General features: G+C 46.2%; 2 protein-coding genes across 4 annotated transcripts in view; one reads left to right on the top strand and one right to left on the bottom strand.

Annotated features, from left to right (window-relative positions):
- Nucleotides 1-1,572: 1,572 nt before the first annotated feature.
- On the bottom strand, nucleotides 1,573-5,003 carry PIGC (phosphatidylinositol glycan anchor biosynthesis class C). 2 transcript variants are annotated; one of them, XM_082226683.1, is made up of 2 exons: nucleotides 4,889-5,003; nucleotides 1,573-3,331 (listed from the first exon to the last, which is right to left on the bottom strand). In XM_082226683.1, exon 2 carries the CDS (start codon nucleotides 3,226-3,228, stop codon nucleotides 2,335-2,337), a length of 894 nt encoding a protein of 297 aa, XP_082082809.1. In that variant the 5' UTR covers nucleotides 3,229-3,331; nucleotides 4,889-5,003; the 3' UTR covers nucleotides 1,573-2,334. The 2 variants fall into 2 exon arrangements, with proteins under 2 accessions (XP_082082809.1, XP_082082810.1); XM_082226684.1 differs by lacking the exon at nucleotides 4,889-5,003 and adding an exon at nucleotides 3,748-3,919.
- A 3,427-nt stretch (nucleotides 5,004-8,430) lies between these two features.
- Nucleotides 8,431-24,765, top strand: part of SUCO (SUN domain containing ossification factor) — a 41,508-nt gene continuing 25,173 nt past the window's right edge. For both annotated transcript variants that reach the window (XM_082226646.1, XM_082226645.1), the window contains exons 1-8: nucleotides 8,431-8,579; nucleotides 11,521-11,629; nucleotides 12,997-13,101; nucleotides 16,011-16,156; nucleotides 17,506-17,637; nucleotides 18,622-18,766; nucleotides 20,494-20,605; nucleotides 24,108-24,232. In XM_082226646.1, coding sequence (XP_082082772.1) covers nucleotides 8,512-8,579; nucleotides 11,521-11,629; nucleotides 12,997-13,101; nucleotides 16,011-16,156; nucleotides 17,506-17,637; nucleotides 18,622-18,766; nucleotides 20,494-20,605; nucleotides 24,108-24,232 — 942 coding nt within the window. In that variant the 5' untranslated portion in view covers nucleotides 8,431-8,511. The remainder of the gene's footprint in view (nucleotides 8,580-11,520; nucleotides 11,630-12,996; nucleotides 13,102-16,010; nucleotides 16,157-17,505; nucleotides 17,638-18,621; nucleotides 18,767-20,493; nucleotides 20,606-24,107; nucleotides 24,233-24,765) is intronic.

Below are 24,765 nucleotides of genomic sequence, written 5' to 3'. Positions count from 1 at the left end.
TGCTCTCCCTTCTCCCTGATAAATGGCCGGAGGCTCCTGAGGATCGTGAATTGGGCAGGGGGCTGTCTCTTGCCAAAACAGGCACATTCCACTCCAGCCTTATTTCCATTTCATTCAGCCAGTCACTTGGAAGGGTATTGGAGCTCCCCCTGCTGCTGTTACTTCAGTGCATTGGAAGTTGAAGGAACGGTTACTACAAAAGTGGGACCTTCTCTCTCTCTCTCTCTCTCTCTCTCTCTCTCTCTCTCACACACACACACACACACACACACATCCACCCTCCAGAGCTGCTCATATATCTACTGTACAGCTACCTGTTCTTAACAGTAATCCTAAAAATAACCTCATGTAGTTCATGGTCCATCCGAATTCTTGGATGGTGGATTGCAGAGCAGCCCCAATGTGAATTGTTCTGCAGGAACATTATTGGGCTTTTTTTTTTTTAAAAAAACAACCATAATCTTTGCAATCTTTTTTAAGGAAAAAAGCAATTAAGAAGTGATTAAAACCCTTCAGCTCACCCATTCTGGAACTGGTAATGTTGTTCAAGATTTATACTAAATTCTTCCACTTGGACACTTGGAGCAACATACCCAATAATGAAATTATACAAGAAACACAGCTAAGAAAATAGGAATATTCTTTATAAATTCTTTTTTGAACAGACGAGCCTAGCAGACCCTAGCTGTCCCCAAGCCTCTATCACGTAAGGGTAGACATAAAATTCCTGTGAAAACCATGGATAAACTATCAGATCCCATTGGGCATTATATACATTTTTGAAAGAGAATTTAAATCAAGAAATAACGTTGGAATGTGACTTTGCCTCCAATTGTGGTTATGTTTCTTTCTTTCTTTTTGAAAAAACATTATCTAAAATAGAACATTGGGTGGCAGGAGAAATAAGGAACATGGCGATAACGCCACAGGCTGTTCTCTGACATGTATGATCTTCCCTGTCCTCCCCACAGAATTTGAACCCAAATATATTCATATCCCTTAGTTTGGACGCCTTGAGGAGGGGTTTACATAGGAATCTAAAAGTGCATACCATGCGATCTAACTTTCCCACTCTACGTGATTATGTTTCCCTTAATATGAGATGAGTGCAAAAGGGGAGGGGGTCCTGTGTACAGGATTGGGGGGGATTCTAATCCTTGAGGGGTGCTGCTAAGCACTAATGGGACTCCTGTGGGGGCAGACCTCAGATGCTGAGCTTCTTCCATCAGGGTCTCTAGAGTAAATCAGGTGTGCCTTGGATGGTTCAGATTGGCCGGGAACTCAACAGAGCAGAAGGCCTTTGCGGTTCCTGTAGGTTTTGTGCTGCTGTGTCTAAGCTCTGACCAGGGAGACCACAACTCAGAAGAAAGGGCTTGCGGCTACATCGCACTGGTCTCATGGCATGCATGCACACTTCTTGCTGTTTTATTTACTCACAGGTAAACAAACTCAGTAGAAAGACATCTCTTTTCAAAAGGAAGTGGATACTTTTGGTATTTTCCTCCCACATCTGGGCAAAAAAATTATGCTTGATAGGAGACAAAACTTCTTTGCTCTCTTAGAGGAAAGGAATAGAGAAGGTTGGTTTATTATATGACATGGAAGAGGCATGCATTATATATAAATGCTGCTTCAGACAGCAAAATTGCAATGTAAGCAGGCAGCCAATCCTGCAATACACACACCTTGATCTAAAGAGAGATGAAATGGAGAGTTGGGGAGGAAGAGTATATCTGTCCTTAAGCACGTGCATGTTGGTTCCTTGGGTGCTGAAAGAAGGTCCTTGTGGGAGCTAGGAGAGCCACTGGCTACACATTTTAGGGTTCCTTTCTACCCTTTTCCTTCATGGAGAAGGGAGGAGGCTTTGAGGTGAGCAACTCCCAGAGTTCCCAAGGTATTCCCCCCAGAGTTCATGCCCATTTATCACCTCACCATCTTGCAAATGAAGAGCTTGGAAGACTCTCCTTCTAGCTGGCTGTGACTGAGCTGGTTCCCTTTTGTCTCTGCCTTCAAATTACCCTGACATTATTTTGATGGTCTCCATTCAGGGGATGAACAGACTGTACCTGGTAACGAAATCAGCATGTGCTGGCCTTTATGCAGGGTGTGAGGAAGTCAGAATAGACCTGAATGCCTTTCAGGACACAAGGCTGGGATCAGACTGGTAGCAGGGTCACTCTTGTCCTTTTAGGCTATGTCAAGCTTTGATACTTCTGCCATGATCTGCAGTAATAAATGATAGAATGAAGTTCAGATTGACCCACACCTATTCACAAGGCCCCAGTATCTCAGCGGAGATGCAGCTTTATTTTTGTTTTGGCATCAGCAGCTGCTTTACATGAGGAACTTGGAGAGGTCTTCCTTGATTTCAGCTTCATCCCAAGGCCCGTGGATGTTGTCTTTGAAGAGCTGCAGCTTGATGAGGCAGTAAGGACACAGGCAGGAGATGGAGACGAGAAGAAGGGCAAAGAGAACCATGCCAACGCTGGAGATGGTCAGCAGGCCCACCAAGGCAGACAGAGCAAAGAGCAAAGTGGCGACAACATAGCAGCGGGGAGTCCGGGCTTTGAGCTTCTTTTGCAGCATGGGCCACAGGGCAAAGATCTGGATAGCGAATGTCACCATGACGAAGGCGTGCAAGGAGCGAGGCAACCGCGAGGCCAAGCAGACCGAGGCAAAGATGGCCATGTTAAGGGACAGAGTGCTGGACACAATGGCAGCATTGGCGCCGTAGTCATAGAAGATCAGATGTCCCAGGAGCATGAGAGAAGACATGGCATAAATTGTGTCTGTGCTGATGGACTCAGTCAGTGTTTTCAACACTGGGGAGAAGCCGTAGGTGAAGGCCACAAACACCACCGTGTTTTTCAGATCTGCCCAACGCGTCTGGCCGCTCTGGTTTCTCCCCATTCCTGAGTCCAATACGTCAAAAAGGACGTAACCTACCAAGGAAGTCACCAAGCCAGCGCCAAATAACCACTGGGGAGCCAGCAGCCCCACATCCATGTACCGCCAGATGACGACAAAGGCGCAGACGCTGCACAGCTGCTGTATGACCACTCCGGACTCAAACACCACCGCCCGGTACTGGTACTTGCGGGCATGGATGTTCTTGCGTAGCTTCTCTAGGAAACTCTGGTCCACATAGTTATCAGGAAAGGGCTGCCTTTTATACAACACTTTCTGCCAGCGCTGCCGTGTGTTTGGTCCCAGCTGAGCAGGCAGCATGATTCCGGCCAAGTCCCTGTCTCACGGCTCTTCCTTACAACATCAATGGATGATGGAACTCATGCCCAGACTTGTCCCTGGTTTTCTAGGTCACTGCCGGCACCTAGAAAGAAAACAAGTCCATCAAGCCAAGATCTGCAGGTCAAAAGCACAGCAGTCAGTTCCCATGGCCACAGAGAGAAACCACCAAGAGAAGCTGTGCTACAACACTTGGGGACCCCACCATCCAACTGTTTCGGAAACAGGGTCCACTATCTTGGCTCCTCCTAGGCAGTCACATTGCTTGGCTTCTCCTTCCTCCTGCCCTTCATGATCATCAGTAACCAGAAGTCAACAAAATCTGTTGGCTTTACTTGGGAGCAAACACGCCAAGGATTTGGTATTTAGGCTCCATGTGTTCTTTCATATATAGCACCCCAAAATCTCTGGCCTCCTCTTGTGCAAGCTGGGCACACACGTGAAAGTTGTTCAGGGGAAACTGAAACATGTGTGTGCGTTTAGCTCCCAGCATGAAAATACCTTTCTGGTGCCATTTCCGTTCACTTCCGCCTCTTGATCCAGTGCCAGCGTCCCTCCGCCAGCTGCCTGGAACTGACTTGCGGGGCTGGAGATCCCTCTGTTTCACAAGCCAAGGATCCCCGGGATTCCCACGGGCCGCCGCTCCCTTGGGGCCCCAGCCGGCCAGGCCGCGGCGGCTCCCAGATCGGCGTGCAACGCAGCTGGCAGCCCAAGCCGGCGAGAGCGCGGGCTGGCAGGCGCGCGCCCAGGGCGGGGAGGAGGGACGCCCGGGTGCCTGGCGGGGGAGGCCGAGAAGGAGGGCAGTGGCGGCTCCCTGCCTCCCTTCCTCGTGTGCCAAGAAGGCTCCTCTCCCCTCCCGGGCTGAGCAGCACATCCGGACGCGCAGGCGCCCCCGGGAAGGAGAGGCGAGGCTTCTCCCTGGCAGGCGCTGGTCTAGGGGAGCTGGGGAACTTCCTCCCACAGGACAGCCGGGCTGAAGGAAGGGGTTCCCACCGACACATCTGGCCGGCCCCAGTGAGAAGTTGGTACGTTTACTGGCTGGTTTAGGTTCAAATCCAGGAAACCCGTTTCTTAACTAAGAATGGCTAAAATATTGTGGAACTTTAAAATAATAATTGCCCCCCCAAAGATTTTAAGGGACATAAGGAAACTCACTGAACACACACTAGGGAGTGAGCCCCCTGGAATGCAGTGATAGAAGTAAATATAGGATCACACCGCGTGTCCCGGGGTTTATATTTGTTGTAAATAGGTTTATTGACCCAGGGATAGTGCCCATTCATCCCACTTGGCTCAGGTGTAAAGACAGATAGTACCTGCCTAACCCTAGGAGGAATTCCTGCCATAAATTCAGACATCTGCAAACTCAAGTTTTAAGTGGTTGGCATTTTGGGGTAAAATATTGGGGGGGGGTTAAGCCTTGTGCATGTACTAAATGGACAGTTTGACTCAATTTGACACATTTGCATTATTGCATGCTCAGAGGAAAAAAAGTCCTTTCACCTGTGCATAGGTTTCTGGGTCAAGCATGACCACCGGACATAGGGCAGGGTTCTGTCCTATGAAATACGCCTCTGTTGGCTACCAATTGTATTATGTTATGGGTCAAATATGCTGCCATCATCTGATTCAGTAGCTTTACCTGCTAGCTAGAGCAAACGGACTTTGGCATCGTTGTCACCAGGTGCCCTGTGTGCCTGTAAGCTGTCACCCTCCAGCAGGGCACCTTTTGGCAATATTTTTTTTTTTTGTCAGTGCTGATGTTTTCAGTGGAAGTTAAATCAAATTCAAACCAGCCCTTATCCTCAGTAACCTCAGATTACAGGAACTCCCGTAGGAGGAATGGTTCTGATCAATGCATTCAGATCCACTGAGAAGAGCAGGGGAACACAGAGTGTTCTTGGTGTGCACATCCGTCCGGGAAAGTGCTAAGAAGTGTCAGCTTTTCCTTCCAAGTATCTTGTGAGGGTGATGAGTGGGCCTCCTAAAAATGGTTGTGGGAGGAATAGGGCTCCCAGAACACACAGGCAGTGGGAGTGGGCAAATTGATGAAAAAGGTTCCATATGATGTCACTGAACCCGATTTTCTCAACAGACAGAAGCATCAGATATAATCAGGCTTGTACTAAATATATTTACTAAATATATTTACTCATAATTAAGCTCTCCCAAAGTTCAGTGTGGTTCACGTTCTAGTAAGCATACGTAAGATTGCAGCGTCAGCAGCACAAGTATACGTGCAAAGGTCATTTTGGTGATAGTAAATGAAGCCCACGTCAGCAGCACAAGTATACGTGCAAAGGTCATTTTGGTGATAGTAAATGAAGCCCACTTGAATGACGCTTAGGTAACTCCTGTTCTTGCTGGATAAGGTCCACTACCTGCACCTCACATGATGTTTGTTTCATTTTGCAGGTGTAGCTGGGGACAGCGTGGCAATAGTGGTGTCTGATTTCAAAACTAGAGATTCCTAGCTGGAGGCCCTACGGGACATTTGGGATTTTAGGTTGCTCCGCCTCCCATCTTGCAATAGCTTCTGATGCCTTTCCAGATTTCTCTCCCAGGGCCATAAAAATGTTTCATATAGCAAATCGGAAGTCAGTTAGCAGCACTGAATGCTCTCTTCCTGAGTGAGAAGACATATATATACACTCAAGATCCATGCAGCTTAATTCCCAAAGTCTGCCAACTGGCAAATTTCCATTGTGAGAATTTGTGATAGGAGATGAAGTGAAATTCTTCATACACAGAGCTAGATTATGGAAAACAAAAGAAAACAGGGACAAGTCAACAGAAGATGATAGAAGGGAATGGGTAATCAATTCACACAATTTGAAATGCAAAATTTCAAAATTAAAGCTTTTAGTTCCAAAATTTAAATTATTTATTCTGGAAGCCATTTTTGGTTAATTTTCATAGAACCATGGGATCAGGTTTTGAAAGTACAAATAACAAAAACATCAAAACAGTGAAGGTGTTTATGTACTAAGTGTTTATGCAATAACTGCATTTTGTTCACTTGTTATGTGACATCATGATCAAATTTGTTCTCCTGTTTCCCCCATCTACAGTTCTTCAATCTTTTTTCATAATGCAACCCTCTTTTTAGAGAAAGAATGAAACATTGGTGAAATCTTCCTTCTAAGTAGCCTTAGAAGGAACTCTTTTATTTTGTTTTGTTTTTTAAAGATCTGTGACTCTGAACATGAAAGACCTGCTGGGGCTTTGAGGGCACTTGGGACCCATGAGGAAGGAAACTAGCAATCTTATAGTGTGATTAAATGATTTTTTAAAAAAATAAAAATGTTAACATTTACTTTTAAAAAACATGGATTGCCTGTCCATTTGGCACCTTAATATTGGGTTGATCTTTTTAGCCTACTTTTTTTAAAAATGGTAAAACGATTATGCAACTAAAAATGCTTTAGTTCAAGTTACAGATGGGTATTTAGTTCAAGTTATTACAATTGATTTTTAAAATGATTAAAATATGGAGGGTCTCCTTCATGATTATGTGGTTGTTACATGTGGTTGGGTTGTGGATTTTTTAAAAAATTAAACGGTGTATAGATTTTATGAAATAGAATGAATGAATGAGTGAGTATGGCCTTTGCGTTCATTTCTGTGAAAAGGTATAGAGCAGTGCTGTCCATCATCCCGACGCGGTGAGCTCAGGTGTGCTGGCCAAGGACCAGCCTAGGGCAGCCCCTGCAATGTCACAACCGCAGGTAAAGGCTGGAGCCCAGTCCCAAGCATCGTGGAAGGTAAAGGTAAAGGGACCCCTGACCATTAGGTCCAGTCGCGCACGACTCTGGGGTTGTGGCGCTCATGTCGCTTTACTGGCCATGGGAGCCGGCGTACAGCTTCCGGGTCATGTGGCCAGCATGACTAAGCCGCTTCTGGTGAACCAGAGCAGAGCACGGAAACGCCGTTTACCTTCCCGCCAGAGCGGCACCTATTTATCTACTTGCACTTTGACGTGCTTTCGAACTGCTAGGTTGGCAGGAGCAGGGACTGAGCAACGGGAGCTCACTCTGTTGTGGGGATTTGAACTGCCAGCCTTCTGATCGGCAAGCCCTAGGCTCTGTGGTTTAGACCACCGCGTCCCTCAGAGATTGGGGTGGGGAACCTTATTTTAGCCGGTGGGCTGCATGCACTTCTGCGCAAACCTTCTGGGGCCCCCATCCTGGTAGTGGGCAGTGCAAGAGGGGAAAGGGGGCAGGGCAATTAATGCAAATTTTACCTTTGTAAAGGGACCCCTGACCATTAGGTCCAGTCATGACCGGCTCTGGGGATGCTGTGCTCATCTCGCTTTATTGGCCGAGGGAGCCGGCGTACAGCTTCCGGGTCATGTGGCCAGCATGACTAAGCCGCTTCTGGCGAACCAGAGCAGCGCACGGAAACGCCGTTTACCTTCCCGCCGGAGCGGTACCTGTTTATCTACTTGCACTTCGTGCTTTCGAATTGCCAGGTTGGCAGGAGCGGGGACCGAGGAATGGGAGCTCACCCCGTCGCGGGGATTCGAACGGCCGCCCTTCTGCTCGGCAGGTTCTAGCCTCTGTGGTTTAACCCACAACGCCACATAGTGCAAGAGGAAGCCGCAAATTGGGCGCTCAGCGCGCCTCTAAAACCTGATCTTGAGGCTCTGCGTCACAGCACCGCCGGGGGCCTCGAAGACTATAAAAAGCCCCCGCGCGGCCTTTGCTGCAAGCTGCCGTAGAGAATGCCTGATCGACGAAAGCGATTTAAGGCTCTTGTCGGTTCGCGCTCACGGCGCGTAAGTTCTCTTAAGAAAAGCAGCGCCTTGGCTGCTACACCCCCATCCCCACCCCGCCTGCAACATCCGAGGCAGTTTCAGAGGGACCCGCGAGCGCTCCGGCGTTCCCGCAGGACGCCTATCCCTCCCCGCCATGGCTTTAGGGCGGGGGAGCGCGCGGCCCGTCCGCGGGCGGAGAGGGGAAAGGGAAAACTGCCCAATCAGCGGCCGCCTTGGAGAAAAGGTCGCTGTCGATTGGCTGGCGGCGGCCTCTCTGGGCCGTTGCCTTTCGAAACGGAGGGGAAGCGGCCTGGTGCGCAGGCGCGGCTGTGCCTCCCCTGGCGGTGACGCGTCACATTCCAGCTCAGCGCGTCGCGGATCCAGCGCGGGTGGCGGACGCGGCTGCCGCTCGGAGCCCTCGCCCGCCCCCGCCGCCCGCCCTTCTCCGCCCCGGCCCTCGGGAGGATGCGCCGCCGCCCGCGGGCCCCACCAGGCGGACGGCGGAGACCATGAAGGAGCCTCCCCGCCGGCGGCTGCTCCTGGCTTCCTCCTGCTTCCTCCTGGGCTGCCTGGCCGGGTGAGTCCCAAGGCGCCCCCCGCCCGGGCCAGGGCTCCTCCGCCTCCGCGGGCTGTGAGGGGAGGTCAGGCCTAGCCAAGCCTGGCGCGGTCCGGGAGGCGGGCAGCCCGCGGGGACGGGCGGCGGAGTTCCGCTCGTGGGAGGGCAGGAGGGGAGTCCGGGAAAGAGGTCTGGCTGCTGCCCCGGGTTCCTGGGCCCCCTGAGCGGCTTTGGCGAGCTCAGCCAGGCGGGCCGGGCAGACAGGGATTTGCAAGGACAGAGCGGGATTCTTGGTGAGGTTGTGTCCCTGCACTCCCGTGAGCTGCTGCGCCCCAGTTCTTCAGCCTGGCAGGCTTCCCTGCGCTGCATCTTGGGGGCTTTCCCCCTTTTTGGCTGTTAATCTGTGTTTGGCATAATAACCCTGTAAATGTAGTGAACAACTAGCATGTAGGATTGTGCTTTCTGTCGAGGGACTACAGTCCTGCAATAGATTTTAACTAGCTAAACTACCATTCTAAACAAGAAAAGTCAGAGGGGGAAATGGGCCTTGTGTTTGATAAATGTACAAAACCAGCTGAAAAATAACGTGCTATTCTTTGTTATCAATGTGTTCTCTCCCACGGGCATGTAAGAGTGCTTTGAAAGCAGAGCAAAGATGTAGCTAAAGCACCACACTGGCAATTTCTGATGGAAATAAGTGGAGCTTCAACATGAAGTCACAGATCTCCATCTTCAGGAGGAGAGTAGCAAGCCAGATATGCTACAAAAGCTGTTCTGTGACACTTAGGTATAGTGGTGCCCCGCAAGACGAATGCCTCTTGCGGGGAAACTCGCTAGACGAAAGAGTTTTCCGTTTTGGAGGTGCTTCGCAAAGCGAATTTCCTATGGGCTTGCTTCGAAAGACGACAATGTCTTGCGAGTTCCTGCTGGTTTTTTCCCCTTCCCCCCCTTTTGCTAAGCCGCTAAGCCGCTTATCAGCTGATCCGATCAGCAGATAAGCCGCTAAAAGCCGCTAATAGCGCTAATCTGCTAATCTGTCAATGGGCTTGCTTGCAAGACGAAAAAACCGCTAGACGAAGAGAATCACAGAACGGATTCTTTTCATCTTGTGAGGCACCACTGTACATACAACCATATACACTAACAGTACAGTGGTGCCCCGCAAGACGAAATTAATTCGTTCCGCAATTTTTGCTGTCTAGCGAATTTTTCTTCTTGCGAAGCACGGTTTAAACGGTTTAACAAAGTCGCAAGACGTTTTCGTCTTGCGAAGCAAGCCCATAGGAGAATTCGTCTTGCGAGGCAAATCGCGAATGAAAAAACCTTTCGTCTAGCGAGTTTTTTGTCTTGCGAGGCATTCGTCTTGCGGGGCACCACTGTATGTTTGTAGGCTGGTGTATATTTATTTTATTGGCAAGGCTGGATACAAGTATGTATTCTTATGATGCATTATGACTTGCGCCAATCTGAATCCCCCTTTGCTTCCAGATAATTTGCTCACATAAGCAGCTTATTCAGCAGATATTTGGGGGCTTAATCCTTTCATTATTTATGAATAACTGATTAATTAATTACATTTGTATACCACCCTTCATCCATGGATCTCAGGACAGTTCACAACATAAAAATACAAGATAAAAACACAAAATACATAATAAAAAGAACAACAAAAAGCCCATAAACCAATAATCCCCTCCCCCCACAAACATTTAAAAGGGCCTTGTTGAAGAGGAATGTTTTCGCCTGGAGGGTGAGACTTAATACCCATGGATTCAAGTTACAATAAAGGAGTTTGTGACTAAATATTAGGAAGAACTTTCTGACAGTAAGAGCTTCTTCGACAGTGGAACAGTCTCCCTTGGGAAGTGAAAACTTTCATTGGAGGTTTTTATGCAGAGGTTGGGTAGCCATGTGTCAGAGATGCTTTAGTTGAGATTCCTGCATTGCAGGGGGTTGGACTAGATCAGTGTTTCCCAAACGTTTTTGGGCAACGGCACACCTGTTTACTGAAAAAAAATCTCGCGGCACACCACCATTAAAGCCCCGCCCCGTGACGTCAGCGCGCAGCGTCACGCCGGGAGGGACGCACAAAAGTGAAAGTTTTTTCCCTCGGCAGCTCCTCTCAGCTGCGCTCAATCCACCTCGGAGCGCAGGAGCGATGCCTCTCTCTGGCTCTCCCTCCGCGCAGACTGAGGGAGGGAGGGAGGGGCGCGTGTGACCCGTCTCTGCTGGGAGACCAAACCCAGCGAGGCAGAGTCGCGCGGAGGCGCCCAGGCAGCGCTGCCGGCTGCGAGGAGGAGCGCCAGGCAGCAGCAGGAGGCACGGCCTCTCCTCGCCGCCGCCGCCCCGCCTCTCGCCGCCCGACTCGCCCGCCTCCCTCCAGGTATCTCGCGGCACACCAGCCGATGTCTCACGGCACACTCGTGTGCTGCGGAACACCGGTTGGGAAACACTGGACTAGATGACCCTTGGGGTCCCTTCCAACTTGATTGAAGCATGTATTCTGGCAGCAATTCTTTAAGCTTGGAGTCTGGCAGGATTTATTCTTCACAAATCCATGCTAACTCCTACAAATCACTATATTATAAAGATATTTGCAGATAGACTCCTTTATAATATGTTGTAGTTTATTCCCTTATGACAGAGTTAGACTATCCAGTATTTAGGTTATTTGGGTCTTCCTCTTTCACCATTTTGAAGATTAGTACAACATTTGCTTGTCTCATCCTCGCATGCAGGCCATTCTCCAGGAATGCTCATACTCTGACCCCTCACTTTTCAGGCTGTATTTGGGAGGGTGGCATCCAATGCCCTTTTGGGGCAAAACAGGAGTTGAGTAGGGCAACTCTCTCTCTTTTTTTTTTTTGGCGGGTCAGGGCATATTTCATCATCCTTGCCTCGCCCTCTCATGGCATCAGCTATGATGTAACTGTATCTGTCTGTGGTTTTGTTCTTTTAACAGATTACCCAGCTGGCATGTCTTTTGTAAAGAGAGTCCTTCCTCTGTCTCTTTGCATTTACCAAATGAGAACTGTCCCTTGGCAAACATGGACAAGAACATCCAGGAAAAGGTAACTGCCTGGAAGAAACTGAACAGCTTTATTGGGGACTTGCATGCAGAGTATGACATGAAAAATGTCGTCCTTGCAGGATTATTTAAAGGCTGCTTTAAATTGAGAGGAAATGTTTAAATTTGAAACAACAACTCAGAATGGCTTTCTTTTTCTATACATCATGGAACCTAAATTATTGAAACATAATGATTTTCTAAAACAAGCTTATCTGTGTCTTAAGGTTCCTTGGCCATCTCTCTTGAGTTACATCCAAAGCAGCTTCTGTGAAATGGCCCTCCCAAAAGCCTCTTCTGGTGGTGACAGCAGGATCTTTGCCACGTGTATCCGAGAAGATAAAACCAGACAATCCCCCCAGGCTAGGCCTTTGGAGCATCTCTCAGGATGGATTTGATGTCACCCCAGTGGGTGGTTGGGAATTCTTCTTCTGCAGGTGCTGCTTTGGATGCAGCCCTGGTTAAAGATTTACACAAGGGTGGCCTTGATTGTTTTTGTTGCAACAGGCCTTGTGGCCCCTTGAAGAATAACTATTTTAATTACATATATTATGTATGCTATCCAATGTCATGCGATTGGACTCTCCAGAGTGAATTTGGTAGGAACTGAATGGGGTAGAAGAGGAAGAGAAGTCCTCCTCATGTGGCAGGAATAACCCTATAGGCCAGTTAACTCCATTAGATGTCACCCTATGACAGTTTTTCTCAAACTTGGGTCTCCAGCTGTTGCTGGACTACAATTCCCTGATGGGAGTTGTACTCCCAACAACAGCTGGGGACCCAAGTTTGAGAAACACTGCCTATTGCATGGGTAGGCAAACTAAGGCCTGGGAGACAGATCCGGCCCAATTGCCTTCTAAATCTGGCCCACGGATGGTCAGCGTATTTTCACATGAGTAGAATGTGCATCTCTGGGTTATTTGTGGGGCCTGCCTGGTGTTTTTACATGAGTGGAATATGTGTTTTTATTTAAAATGCATCTCTGGGTTATTTGTGGGGCATAGGAACTCATTCATATTTTATTCCAAAATATAGTCCGACCCCCCACAAGGTCTGAGGAACAGTGGACCGGCCTCCTGCTGAAAAAGGTTGCTGACCCCTGGCCTATGGCATCAGTCTGCATCAACTTTGGCCATAATGTTTTTGGTTTTAAGATGCCAGAGGTCTCTTTGTGTTTGCTAAATGTCAGTCATTGTAAGGTCTTAAACAATTGAAGACACTCTCTAGATCACATTTTGGTGCATGCAAAATGGTGAAAGATTAGACTAAAAAATGTCTTTTAGGATTAAAAGTACCTCCTCAGAGCCGAAGTTTCCCAGCAAAGCTTGGCAGCTGCATCTATCTAAATACATTTCTGTATCTTTCCACTAGGAGGAGACCCATGGATCCATTGGAACATTGTCTTTGGAACACATTGACTCCAGTATAAACACCCATCCTGAAGAATGTTTAGTTGACTGCACAAAGCAAAAAGAGGCAAGTCTTTGGGGATATGCCTATTCTTTCAGCCATGATCCATGCCTCTGAGCTTTGGAGCGGTCATAGCAGCGCTTGAAACTCCCCTGGCGCTAGACATGTTCCGCTATAGGGAATGGTCCAATGGCAAGCAGTTTCAGAAGTCTTGTCGTGCTGTGCTGTGTCTGATAAAACTTGAGATAAAATTTTCTGCCTGCTGCCTGAGTGATCTGCCCCTGCTTGCTCTGCTGTGTGGGTCAGCTGGCAGGCACTGCAGTCGCAGGAGTTGAATGCCTCCCTGCATGACTCTAGATGCTTCCCCTCCTCCATGTGGCTGCGCCTGCCCTACCTTTAGCTGGCTTCCTTCTCTCCTTCATCTGCTGCTGTGAGATAGAGCGAGGGAGGGAGGGAGGGAGGGAGGACGGGATTTGGGGGGAACTTTCCCCTAGGTAGCTATTGGGAAAGTGCCTCACATGTGTGGTCTAAACCACTGAGCCCCTTGGGCTTGCTGATCGGAAGGTCGGTGACTTGAATCCACATGATGGGGTGAGCTCCTGTTGCTCTTTCCCAGCTCCTGCCAACCTAGCAATTTGGAAGCATACCAGTGCAAGTAGATAAATAAGTCCTGCTGTGGCAGGAAGGTAAACGGCGTTTTCGTGCACTCTGGCACTTGTCACAGTGTTCAGTTGCGGCAGAAGCTGTTTAGTAATGCTGGCCACATGACCTGGAAAAGCTGTCTGTGGTCAAATGCTGACTCCTTTGGCCTAAAAAGTGAGATGAGCACCTCAGCTCCATAGTCACCTTTGACTGGACTTAACCGTCCAGGGGTCCTTTACATTTTTTGACTTCTCCCTCCCTCCCACTCTCTCTCCCCTCTCCCCATCCCTCCCCCCATTGCATGGGGGGGGGGAGATCAACACAGAGGGTCCTTTCCACCACCAGGGATGAGGGGGGAGAGGCTGGAGGGAATGTTGTGGGGTTGGGGTGCTGAAGAGACTGGGGTGTGTGTGTGTCTCTGTGGCTCAGCTGTGTTTGTGCTTCTCTACAAGAGGGAGGAGACTGAGAAAGAGCAAAGGAGAGAGGGAGCCATGGGGGTGTGTGTGAAAGGTTTTTATTCTGGAGTAAATCTGCACCTCAGAGAGCCTGTCTGAGTGTCGGGTGTGAAGGAGCTGCCACTGTGGGAGGAGGGAAGGAGGCTGATATCATCATACAGTTTAAAGGTTGTGTTGTTTTGCTCCTATCGGTTGAAGGGTTTATTTAGCCTTTTATCTTCCTTTCGGGCACCACCTCTGTGGAAGCTACAGTGGTTACATACAGGTTACATACGCTTCAGGTTACATACGCTTCAGGTTACAGACTCCGCTAACCCAGAAATAGTGCTTCAGGTTAAGAACTTTGCTTCAGGATAAGAACAGAAATTGGGCTCCGGCGTCGCGGCAGAAGCAGGAGGCCCCCATTAGCTAAAGTGGTGTTTCAGGTTAAGTACGGACCTCCGGAATGAATTAAGTATTTAACCTGAGGTACCACTGTATACTGTTTTCACCCCGTTATTTACTTCATAAAATGGGTATATCAAATGAGTGCCCTCACAAAGGAATTAAACAATAAATACCAGCAAAGCCCTTTGACCAACTGGCCATTGAGGTCTCTGGCTGCTCAGCTCCAACCCTGGCATCTCTCTGCTGTGAGAGCCCTCAAGGGAAAGGCAGCATCAGCAACATTTGTGCAGTGGGTCTGTTCCACCACTGAACTAGATAGAGCTGGTTTGGCTGCTAATCCTGTTTAGGGCAGTCGTTGTATAGAGGCTTTTCTCAAGGAGTGACTGGGGAACCCAGCCAGATGGGTGGGGTATAAATTATGACATGATTTTTATTCTTGTTGAGAGTACTAAGTGCAGTACGGTTGCTGAGCTGCAGGGCTGCCTTTGTTTAGCACCGGGCACAGGATGTTTGGGTGTGAACAGGTGCCTCCTTTGGACTGCCTGAGCCCTCTGGTTCCCTAAGCCACTTGCCCTGGCTCTCAGTAGGAGAACTTGCTCTTCTCCCTTAGGTGTTCTTGCACAGGGACCTTGGAGAAGAAAGGTAGGTTGCTCTCCTGTAGCTTAAGTGGTCCTCCTTCCCCACAGTCCTTGTATCCTCTGAGCTGCTTTTCTCTTTCTCTAGCTTTCTTCTTACGTGCTACAGCAGTCTTATTAGCAACCGAGTGAATAGGCAGGGGCCACACCCCTTCTGGAGGACTGGGGGTAATCCTCTTGCCAAAAAGCATTTTCTCACCCACCTCTAGAAGGTTCTGAACATTGCTCTATGCAGGTTTCAGAACCTGTGAGCAATGACAGTTGAAAGACCTATGGTCACAGGCAAGCGATACTGATGCTATTAAAAAAACAACCCTTACTGGCAATATGAAGAAGTCGCTTTTCTGTCACATGTAAATTGATGGCTTCAAATGTCTTTAATCTGCTTGCAGTCCAAGTGTAAAATTAGTTAGGGAAAATGCAGATTTCTAGATGGGATGTAAAGATTTTATGAATGCTCATTTCCTTTGCACAATAGTTCCCTTGTGGACTGCGCTGCCAAGTCTACTGGCACTATGAGAATAAGAAGCACTTGAATTTTCCACAAGGAACCTGAAGTATTTGCTAGGCTAATGCAGTTGAGTGCTGCCCCCGTCCCAACAAATTGATCCCGATAGCAGCATTTCATATATGTAGTTTTAGTAAGATGAACCACTTGACTATCATGGTGAATTGTATTAAGGCTCAAAGGTTAGTTTTTACTTGTCCCAGCTTGCTTGTGGTTGGCTTACCCTGTGGAATAGCAGCCTTGTAGGCTTCACTATTCTTTTTTGTGCTTTGAGTAGTTAAAATAAATTCTGCAAATTGGGCAGATGTTGGAACTGATTCTAAAGTGTATATTGACATTTTTGAACAGAACATGGAGATGGAGGAATTGAGGACACCTGAAGTTGAGGCACAGTCTTCAGTGGATTCCAATGAAGGTTCTTTTAGTGTAGCTGATATCCCTGATAGTACTTTCAGCATATCTACCTCGGAGATCTCACCAGTCTCTCAGCCCAAGTAAGCTATTCCATTTTTTTTTGGCCATTTCTGCATAGTATTACATCAAGAGGCATTTCACCTCCTGGAGATACTTTCTGATCAAGCAGTTTATAATTTTTCTATTAAAAAAATTAACCTTTCATCTGTTCTAAACAGAAACTGAAAGAAGTGTGAACCTGTAAGATATTGTCAGGGACTGGATTGAGAAATGGTGGCAGCCCCCCCCCCAACCTTCCCATTGATTTAGAACAATGGTTTGCAGAGGGGCATAATGCTGAGGGGGAAAGCTGGGAGATACTGGGTGAGGAACAGCTAGAAGAAGAAATACCAGGAGAGAGACAGCTGGCAGATTCACTGTCTTTAGAAAGCATTCCTGACCCCCCTTTGCCTAAGACTAGACGGGCTTTGAGAGTGATAGAACAGAAAGCACAGTGGCAACAAGCTCAGATTACCCGACGTAGGAGTGATGTAGATTAATGGGTACGGAGGGGGTGAACCTTTACTGGGAGCAATGCCATTCCTAGAGAGATATGCATTCCTTTGTCTCTCGCTGTGATTATTAAAGAAATAAATGGTGGGAATGCTCCTTTCATTTGATCTGCTTATTTACTGCCACCAGGGGAGCGATCCTATTCCTCGAAGCCTGACATAGGTAGCCAACACACTGCATTATGTATTATATATATGCACTTTAAGAAAACTACACGAGGTTATCAACTGTTGACTCTCTGACTTGATTCATTCATGGTAGCAACTGATACCACATTAAAGTTAGGAAACTGCATTTGTTTTAAGTTGAATTATATTGACAGGTGTAGTATTGCTCCATAGCTAAAGATTCACTATTGACATTTCTAATAATGCCAGTGAAATAATAATAATAATAATAATAATAATAATAATAATAATTTATTTATACCCCACCCAATCTGGGCGGCTTCCAACAGAACACTAAACTACAATAACCTATTAAACATTAAAAGCTTCCCTAAACAAATTCCCTACAATTGCACACTTTCTGCAAGAAATAATAGAATAAGTCATTTGAGTAGAAGAGTACTCTCCCTCTCAACAGACTAATTGAGGGTTGGCTGCATTATTTATTAATATTATTATCCCTCCTTTCTCGCAGACTGGGACTCAAGGCAGTATATACAAATATATGCAAAAATGTAAAAACGTATAAAAGATGTTCCCTCACTGCCTCGTTTTATATATTGGGCTATATGCAGTTCTTTGTCTTCTGTGGTTACCAGGCAACTGCTTTAATACAAGGGTGCTTTGATGTGTCATGGTATTAGAAATTCCAGCAAAAATATTAGTTATTTCATAGAAGTAAAAAGCATGTTTGTTTTCTTTTCCTTCAGTGCAATAGAAAACTCCAGTGCTGATATCCCTGTAGCTGAAGCAGAGCAGTCCGAGTCTGACTGTGACCTGGGTGGGGCACTTGAGGGACAGCCTCAGGGTGACTCTTCGGCTCTTGATACTTCTCCAGAGGGGTGAGTATTAAAATAACTGCTGCCATAGGCTGTTCCATTGATTTTCATTCTTCTTCTTCTTCTTTTAATTTTCATGTCTATTCAAAGAGATGCAAGGTGACCAGCCAGTGGCGGATTTACGTGTAAGCTAAGCAAGCTCTAGCTTAGGGCCCCACTCTCTTGGGGGCCCCCAAAAAATTTAAAGGGGGAAAAAACCCTGGATGTAATAGTAATTATCTCACTATTTATATACTTCTTAATTGTATTTCAGTTCAAAAATTACTTTGATAAAATACATATTTTTTATGTGCAAATGGCTTTAGATACTTATTAGGTCCGTAAATTACCATATAGCATATATTCAACTCAAAAAACCAGCAACAATTTGTTGTTGACAAAGGACAGCTGGACATATCAAGGGCCCCATGACCTTCAGCAGCTTAGGGCCTCATCAAACGTAAATCCGGCCCTGTGGCTAACAGATAGTAATAGATAAGAAATAAAAACAAACCTAGTCCTTAAAGACCACCCCCCCCCAGTATATGCTCATGTAAATAATCTAACACTATCCTTGACTAACAATGTATTTCTAGATAATCAAAGTCAGTAACTCAGAACAGCTTTTTATTGCCTGACCTTGCAGGTTTGATTTTCTTTTTCTGCCCCTTCAATAAGGTTAATGAGGGGCAGTATTACTGTACTTGAAATACTTCTGACCACATGTCACTTTACAGAAGAAGCTGAAAAAGAAGCAAAAGTTTTTACCAGCATCCTTGGCTAAGCAGCTTTCCTCTGGTTTGCATTGCCTGTCCGTGTTGGAGGACAGACTTTTTTCACAGTTGAGACCATACTTGGAATATTGCTGCTCTTCACTAAAACACTTATTTTATCAAGTTGAATAGCAACTGACTGGTTCTCTGTGAGAGTTCTGTGCTGTCTATATTCTTTGTATTGATATGTAAAAATATTTTGAGTTAGGTGTTTCTGATGTTGCTGTATTTTCAGCCTTGTAGGTCAACATATAGAAAATATATCTTCACATGGAAAGGGAAAGATAACTAAATCAGAATTCGAACCCAAAGTTCCTGCAACTGAGCAAAAGACCACTCCAAAATCTGCACTGAATGCTTCGGGTAACATAAGAGGGGAGGTAGGTGATAATAACCCCAAACACCCTGTAGGGATACAAATGGTTCAAGTAAATGTTTATCTCTCACACTAAATATCAAAGAACATTTTGCTCCCTTTGTGGTTGGACATTTCTCAGCTTTATACTTTCTACAGTCTTGGTTCTCAGTGCTTACTTTAAATGGGCAGGTACTTAACGTGCTGCTTCTGTTACAGCTTACTTTCGACTACTAGCAGATGATGCTCATATTTCAAATGTGGAAAATGCCAAGCACTACTATTGATTTTATGGGACGCAGGTGGCTTTGTGGGTTAAACCACAGAGCCTAGGACTTGCCGATCAGAAGGTCAGCGGTTCGAATCCCTTCGACGGGGTGAGCTCCCGTTGCTCAGTCCCTGCTCCTGCCAACATAGCAGTTTGAAAGCACGTCAAAGTGCAAGTAGATAAATAGGTACCGCTCCGGCGGGAAGGTAAACGGCGTTTCCGTGTTCTTCTCTGGTTTGCCAGAAGCGGCTTAGTCATGCTGGCCACATGACCCGGAAGCTGTACGCCGGCTCCCTCGGCCAATAAAGTGAAGTGAGCACTGCAACCCCAGAGTCGGTCACGACTGGACCTAATGGTCAGGGGTCCCTTTACCTTACTGTTGATTTTATTTTAACATTACTCTCCTGCTTTCATGTGAAAGCACATTCAAAATACAGTAACTACAGCAAAAACAGTGCCGAGACCAGACACTAAACTTGAAATGCTTGTTGGAATCAGCTAGTTTGTTCCATCTTCATCCCTACCTTGGAACTGGAGGGCAGACTCCTTCCAGATTTGGTTGTTTACAGGAAGGGCCACAGTTGCATGGACAGGTTCTTGTGTGACTGTTCCGGTCAACAGACCCATCTGGAACTTGGCTCCACTGCTCTGCCTTGGACAGTCATCTAGCTGCAAAGTGGTGGCCAAACTGAAATTAACCACAAGATAGGATACCATACCATTTTTTAAAAAACGACCTAAATAAAACATTTGTAAAAGGTTGATCCTTAACAACTGTAGTTTCCCAGCATTTTGGAACTTGAGTGAACATAGAAAACCATTGTTAAATCAACATATTTCTTCTCAGTCGAATATGAACAATGCAGGCATTACAGAAATTCACTCTGAAACATTGAGGGTTCATGGCTTATCCTTTTTATGATTTTAAAGGAAAAACAGAAAAAGCAGAAAAGTCAATGGCATTGTGAAAAGAATAAAACTCCACTCCTTTCTTACTGTAAATATGTAGTAGCTTTCAGCAAACTGGTGCTTTCTAAATGTTTTAGATTACAGCCCCCATAAGCTCTGACCATCTCAGCTGGTTCTGATAGGATTTGCAATCCAGAACATCTAGAAGGCAATGGGCTGGGGAAGGCTATACTAGATTCTCTGTTTTGGTATCTACAACCTTGTAAGAGATTGGGTTATTCCCTTCATGATAGTCTGAGTACTACTGAGTACCTTAAGGTCTCAAAAGTATAGTAGGACACACATTTCATTCCTTTCTCTAACCAGCACATTTTCCACATCACATTCCCCCCAAACGCAAGCTATGTTTTGCAAAATAACAATAAGAAAAATGGTAAAAGCACTGCTATGCAATAGAATGGTCAGCTTACTATGCAGCCTGCTGGGCATAACTTTCCTTTTAATGTTACACTGTTTTGATTGCTTGCCTTATTGCCTGTCTTGTTGTTTTTTGTTAATATCTGAAAACCTTGCAGAGAAAAGTAGGAGAAATTGATCCAACTTCTGTAATAAGCCCAAAGGATCCAGGAGATATTCCCACTTTTGATGAATGGAAAAAGCAGGTTATGGAAGTGGAAAAAGAAAAGAGTGAGTTCAGGTTTTTTTTGGGGGGGGGGAGGTTGTTGGGTTGTTCTTGAAAACTTTGAACAGACTTATCCCTTAAAAATCAAGTATTTAGCACTGAAGCGGGGAAGAGAGGAGGAAAAAGTGAATGTTAAAGGACCAGGGAGGAAGGAAACTGGCATGTTGTGGGTGAGTGGAGGATGAAGGTGCAAGTGAAAGGAGAATGGGAGAAGAAATGCCAGGAGGTGGGTAAAATACTTTGAGAGGCATGGCGAGGGGAAATATATTTATAAAAAGTCTTTTCCACGTAGAGACTCTGGATCAGGAAATTCTGCCTCCAATGGAGAGGCTGAGCCACAGTGTTTCCTGAGCCAGGTCCTGCACTTAGCTTGAGGAACACTGAGCTAAGGAACTTCTTCACCACCGTTTTGTGACTGGGTCAGGGGTGGCCAGTAATTTTCAGTCCATGGGAAGAAAGAGAGAGAACCCCCGATCTAGATAAACATACGGCTGTAGTGTCATCAGCTGTGCAGAGATCACTTCCCCCCTGGAACTGTGGTCTTGCCTTCCGCGTCCTTGGTCTGCTGGCATAATAACCAGCTCACTAAGACATCATAAGTATCCCAGCCCTACAGAAGGGAGATGTAAGGGGTGCTCTGTTTTTACAACACAGCCGTTAGTCATAGCAGCTTCTGTTAGATAGATCTCCCATTAAGCAAGGGCTGAAATGATTGTCTAAATGCAGCTGATTAAGTATTTTGTACTGTAAAAGAACAAACCAAAGGATGCCCAGTTTTTATTTTTGATATGACAGAGGTGTTCCCTAATTTGTTTTTTTAAGGACCCTTGTTTCATTTTCCCACATTGCGATATCAGAAATAAGAATTTGGGCACCCCCTTTAGTTATTTACTTCGTTGAATAAACCTGAAGCAATATTTCTGGGTTAGCGGAGTCTGTAACCTGAAGCGTATGTAACCCGAGGTACCACTGCAACCATTTCAGTTTCAACTGTGTGTGTGTCTCCTAGCCTACTGGGACAAGTGAACTGCTGTAAGAGCAAGCCACAGTCAAGCAGTGTAGGTGAAACCATAGAATTGTAGCATTGGAAGGGACCCCAAGGGTCATTTAGTCCAACCCACTGGTGAACAGACATTCTGTTGTGGCGACCACAACCTAGATTTCAGTGTGTTGTTTGGCACCTAGCTTACATACCTGAGTTCAATGCTTTTTTTCTGGGGGATGCAGGGGTACAGATACCCCTAAACATTTTGTAAACGTTTGTACTTTTGTTAATTTACTGTATTTATTCCCCCCGATTTGAACTATAAAATGGTGATTTTCTTGAGTCAAAATGAGAGTACAGTGGTACCTCTGGATGCAAATGGCATCCATTCCAGAGCCCCGTTCGCATCCTGAAGTGAACGCAACCCATGTCTCTGCGTGCACAGGTTGTGATTCGCCACTTCTGTGCATGCGTGTGACGTCATTTTGAGCATACACGCGAGCGGCAAAAGCCGGAAGTAACGCGATCCGTTACTTCTGGGTCGCCGCGGAGAGCAACCCTAAAACGCTCAAGCCGAAGCTACTTCAGCCCAAGGTATGACTGTACCCCTAAACTTTTTTTTAGAAAAAAAGCACTGTTTGAGTTTCTAGCACCAACTTGGTGGGAACATTTTTACCTAGGGAAGCAATGAAAATGTTTATCCAAATATTGTCTGAAGTTGTACTATCCATTCTGTCACGTCCTGATTCATATATAGACCAGGAATTTATGTTCTTTAACTAAGGCAGTAGGTTTATTATTTGTGTGAGCCTTTCTGCCTTGATTTAGAGGGATTCTGCTTCCCGTGTTAATGCATTTGGTTTTTTTAGTCAAATTTATAAGAGAAAGTATAACATAGAATTTTGCCTGGGTTTTTTTTTTTGGGGGGGGGTGTTAAAAATATATGGAGTACACATCAAACCTAAACTTATTTACTGCTTCAACAACATAAAAGGAGTCACTTAAGGCATACTATTTGCCATATTTATGAAATTTACAGAGTACTTCTTTTGTTTAGTCAGAAGTAAGAACCACTCTGTTTAATGAGAGCTTGCTTCCTGGTAACTGTATAGGATTAAAATGCCTTAATCTGTGGAATAGACAGGAATTACTTTTCCTTCTTCCTTCTTACTAGACATTTTGAGTGATTAAAATATTTTTTGCGTCCCAAGAGGTTCCTAATACTTACTGCACTTTTTTCCTCCTAAAAGGGAACTGTGTGTGCGTCTTATGGAGCGAATGCAGGCGGGAGAAGCCGCTCTTGCTGGCTTTTCGGCGAGGTGGGAGAAGGAAAGGAACCTCTCTTCTTCCGGCTCCCTGGAAAGCCGGCAACAGCTGCTGACACTCTCCTCAGCTCTCTTTAAGCAAGAGCTGCGCAGCGTGCCTGCGTGCTCACTGGCTTTTCAACAGCATGAAGAGGGGGAACTCTGTTCCTTTAGTGTTTTTCCTTCCCTCCCCTTAAACCCCTCTCCCGCATTGTTAGCAGCCTCCTTCTCCACACACCCCATGTGTGTTCCTTGTCCCTTCAGTGATTTTCCTTCCCTCCCCACTTAAAACGTGGTTACAAAGCACAGATCCACATGGATCCTCAGGATTTTTGCATTGGCTCACCCCAAATTAACCATCAGAGCACATAGCATGTCCATGGCTACAGCCTGCACCAAAAAAATCACGCACCCACTGTTGACTGGGGCCACAATGGCTCAAAAACGTGGTTACAAAGCACAGATCCACATGGATTCTCAGGATTTTTGCATTGGGCTACCACATCTTAATTATTTTTTTTCTGCATCTCCACTTGTGCAAGAAAAATGATTACTTTTACATTTGGGGAGAGAAGGGATGCACGGCTGCGCTTATCAGCCAAGAGACCAGTAGCTTTGGACTCCTCATCCTTAAACCTTTCTAGCTCAGCAGGTTATTAAATCTGTTGGTTACTCCTCCCAATCCATTTCCCCATTGTGATGTATATTTTTAAATTGGAAGCCTGAGGGTAGGGGACTGTGTTGTTTACAATGGTATATAGTCTGCTCTGGAAGCAGGTTGTTTTGGCTAAAGAGCAGGGCAGATTATTTGTTAAATGCAAGTACAGTCATACCTCAAGATAAATATGCTTCAGGTTGAGCGCTTTCGGGTTGCACTCCACGGCGACCAAGAAGTAACGGAGCACATTACTTCTGGGTTTTGCCACTCGCGCATGCGCAGACGGTCAAAATGACGTCATGCGTGGAAGCGACGGCACACGCAGACGTGCTTTCGCGTCTTACGTTTCATTCAGGATGCAAATGGGGCTCTGGAACGGATCGCGTTCGCATCCCGAGGTACCAGTGTATTCTAAATCTGAGCAATTACAAATACTACTGTTAACTTCATGTAAGTATTAAATACTGCTGCCTTGTATATAAATCACTTTAGCTTAGAAGCTTGGAAGTAACAGCATAGTGATCTTTCTAATTTGTTGGTATGCTTCCTTTCGTATGCAGGTCAGTCAATGCACCCATCCTCCAATGGAGGTCAGCATCTCACAAAAAAGGTCCAGAAAAATAGGAATAATTATGCTTCAGTTGAGTGTGGTGCCAAAATACTGGCAGCTAACCCAGAAGCAAAGGTAAGTATACCACCTCAAAGGCCATGTTGGTGGACGTGGCAATACTATTGATGACTTTGTCAGTTAAATATAACAAATAAATTGGTTTCTTGTGACACTGTTTCAAAGCTGGAGTCTTCTTGGTTCAGTTGTCCCCAGAGAATACCCTGAGAGGATTCCCACTGCTGCTGGCTTGGATGGAAAACTCTTTCTGCCAGTCAGCTGGCCCCTTGAGAGGGAAAGAGCTGGCAGTGTGGGCACCAGCGAGAAGTGGCCATGCCAGCCCATGAAGGTGAAGTTCCAGGCGTTTTGGACTGCAATTCCCGCCAGCTTTAGGGGGGCTGGGAGTCGTAGTCCAGAACATCGGGAGGGCTACACTTTGGAGAAGGATGAGCTGGAACAACTCTATTCCATAAATTTATGCTAGAATAAACTTGTTTATCTTTAAGGTACCATAGCACTTCATCTCAAGAAAGAAAGAAAAGACGCCAGCATTTTATGGCAGCCTAGATGGCAAGGGGCTCTTCAAAAGTCCCACTCCAAATGGCCCCACC

This window comes from Podarcis vaucheri, assembly GCF_965113315.1.
Source record: "Podarcis vaucheri genome assembly, chromosome: 6".
Lineage (NCBI taxonomy): Eukaryota > Metazoa > Chordata > Lepidosauria > Squamata > Lacertidae > Podarcis > Podarcis vaucheri.
The sequence above is the reverse complement of the archived record's forward strand: the minus strand, read 5'-3'. Positions and strand labels throughout refer to the sequence as shown.

Excerpts from the sequence above, each read along its gene's own strand:
- PIGC (XM_082226683.1), bottom strand. The coding sequence starts at position 3,228 with ATGCTGCCTGCTCAGCTGGGACCAAACACACGGCAGCGCTGGCAGAAA.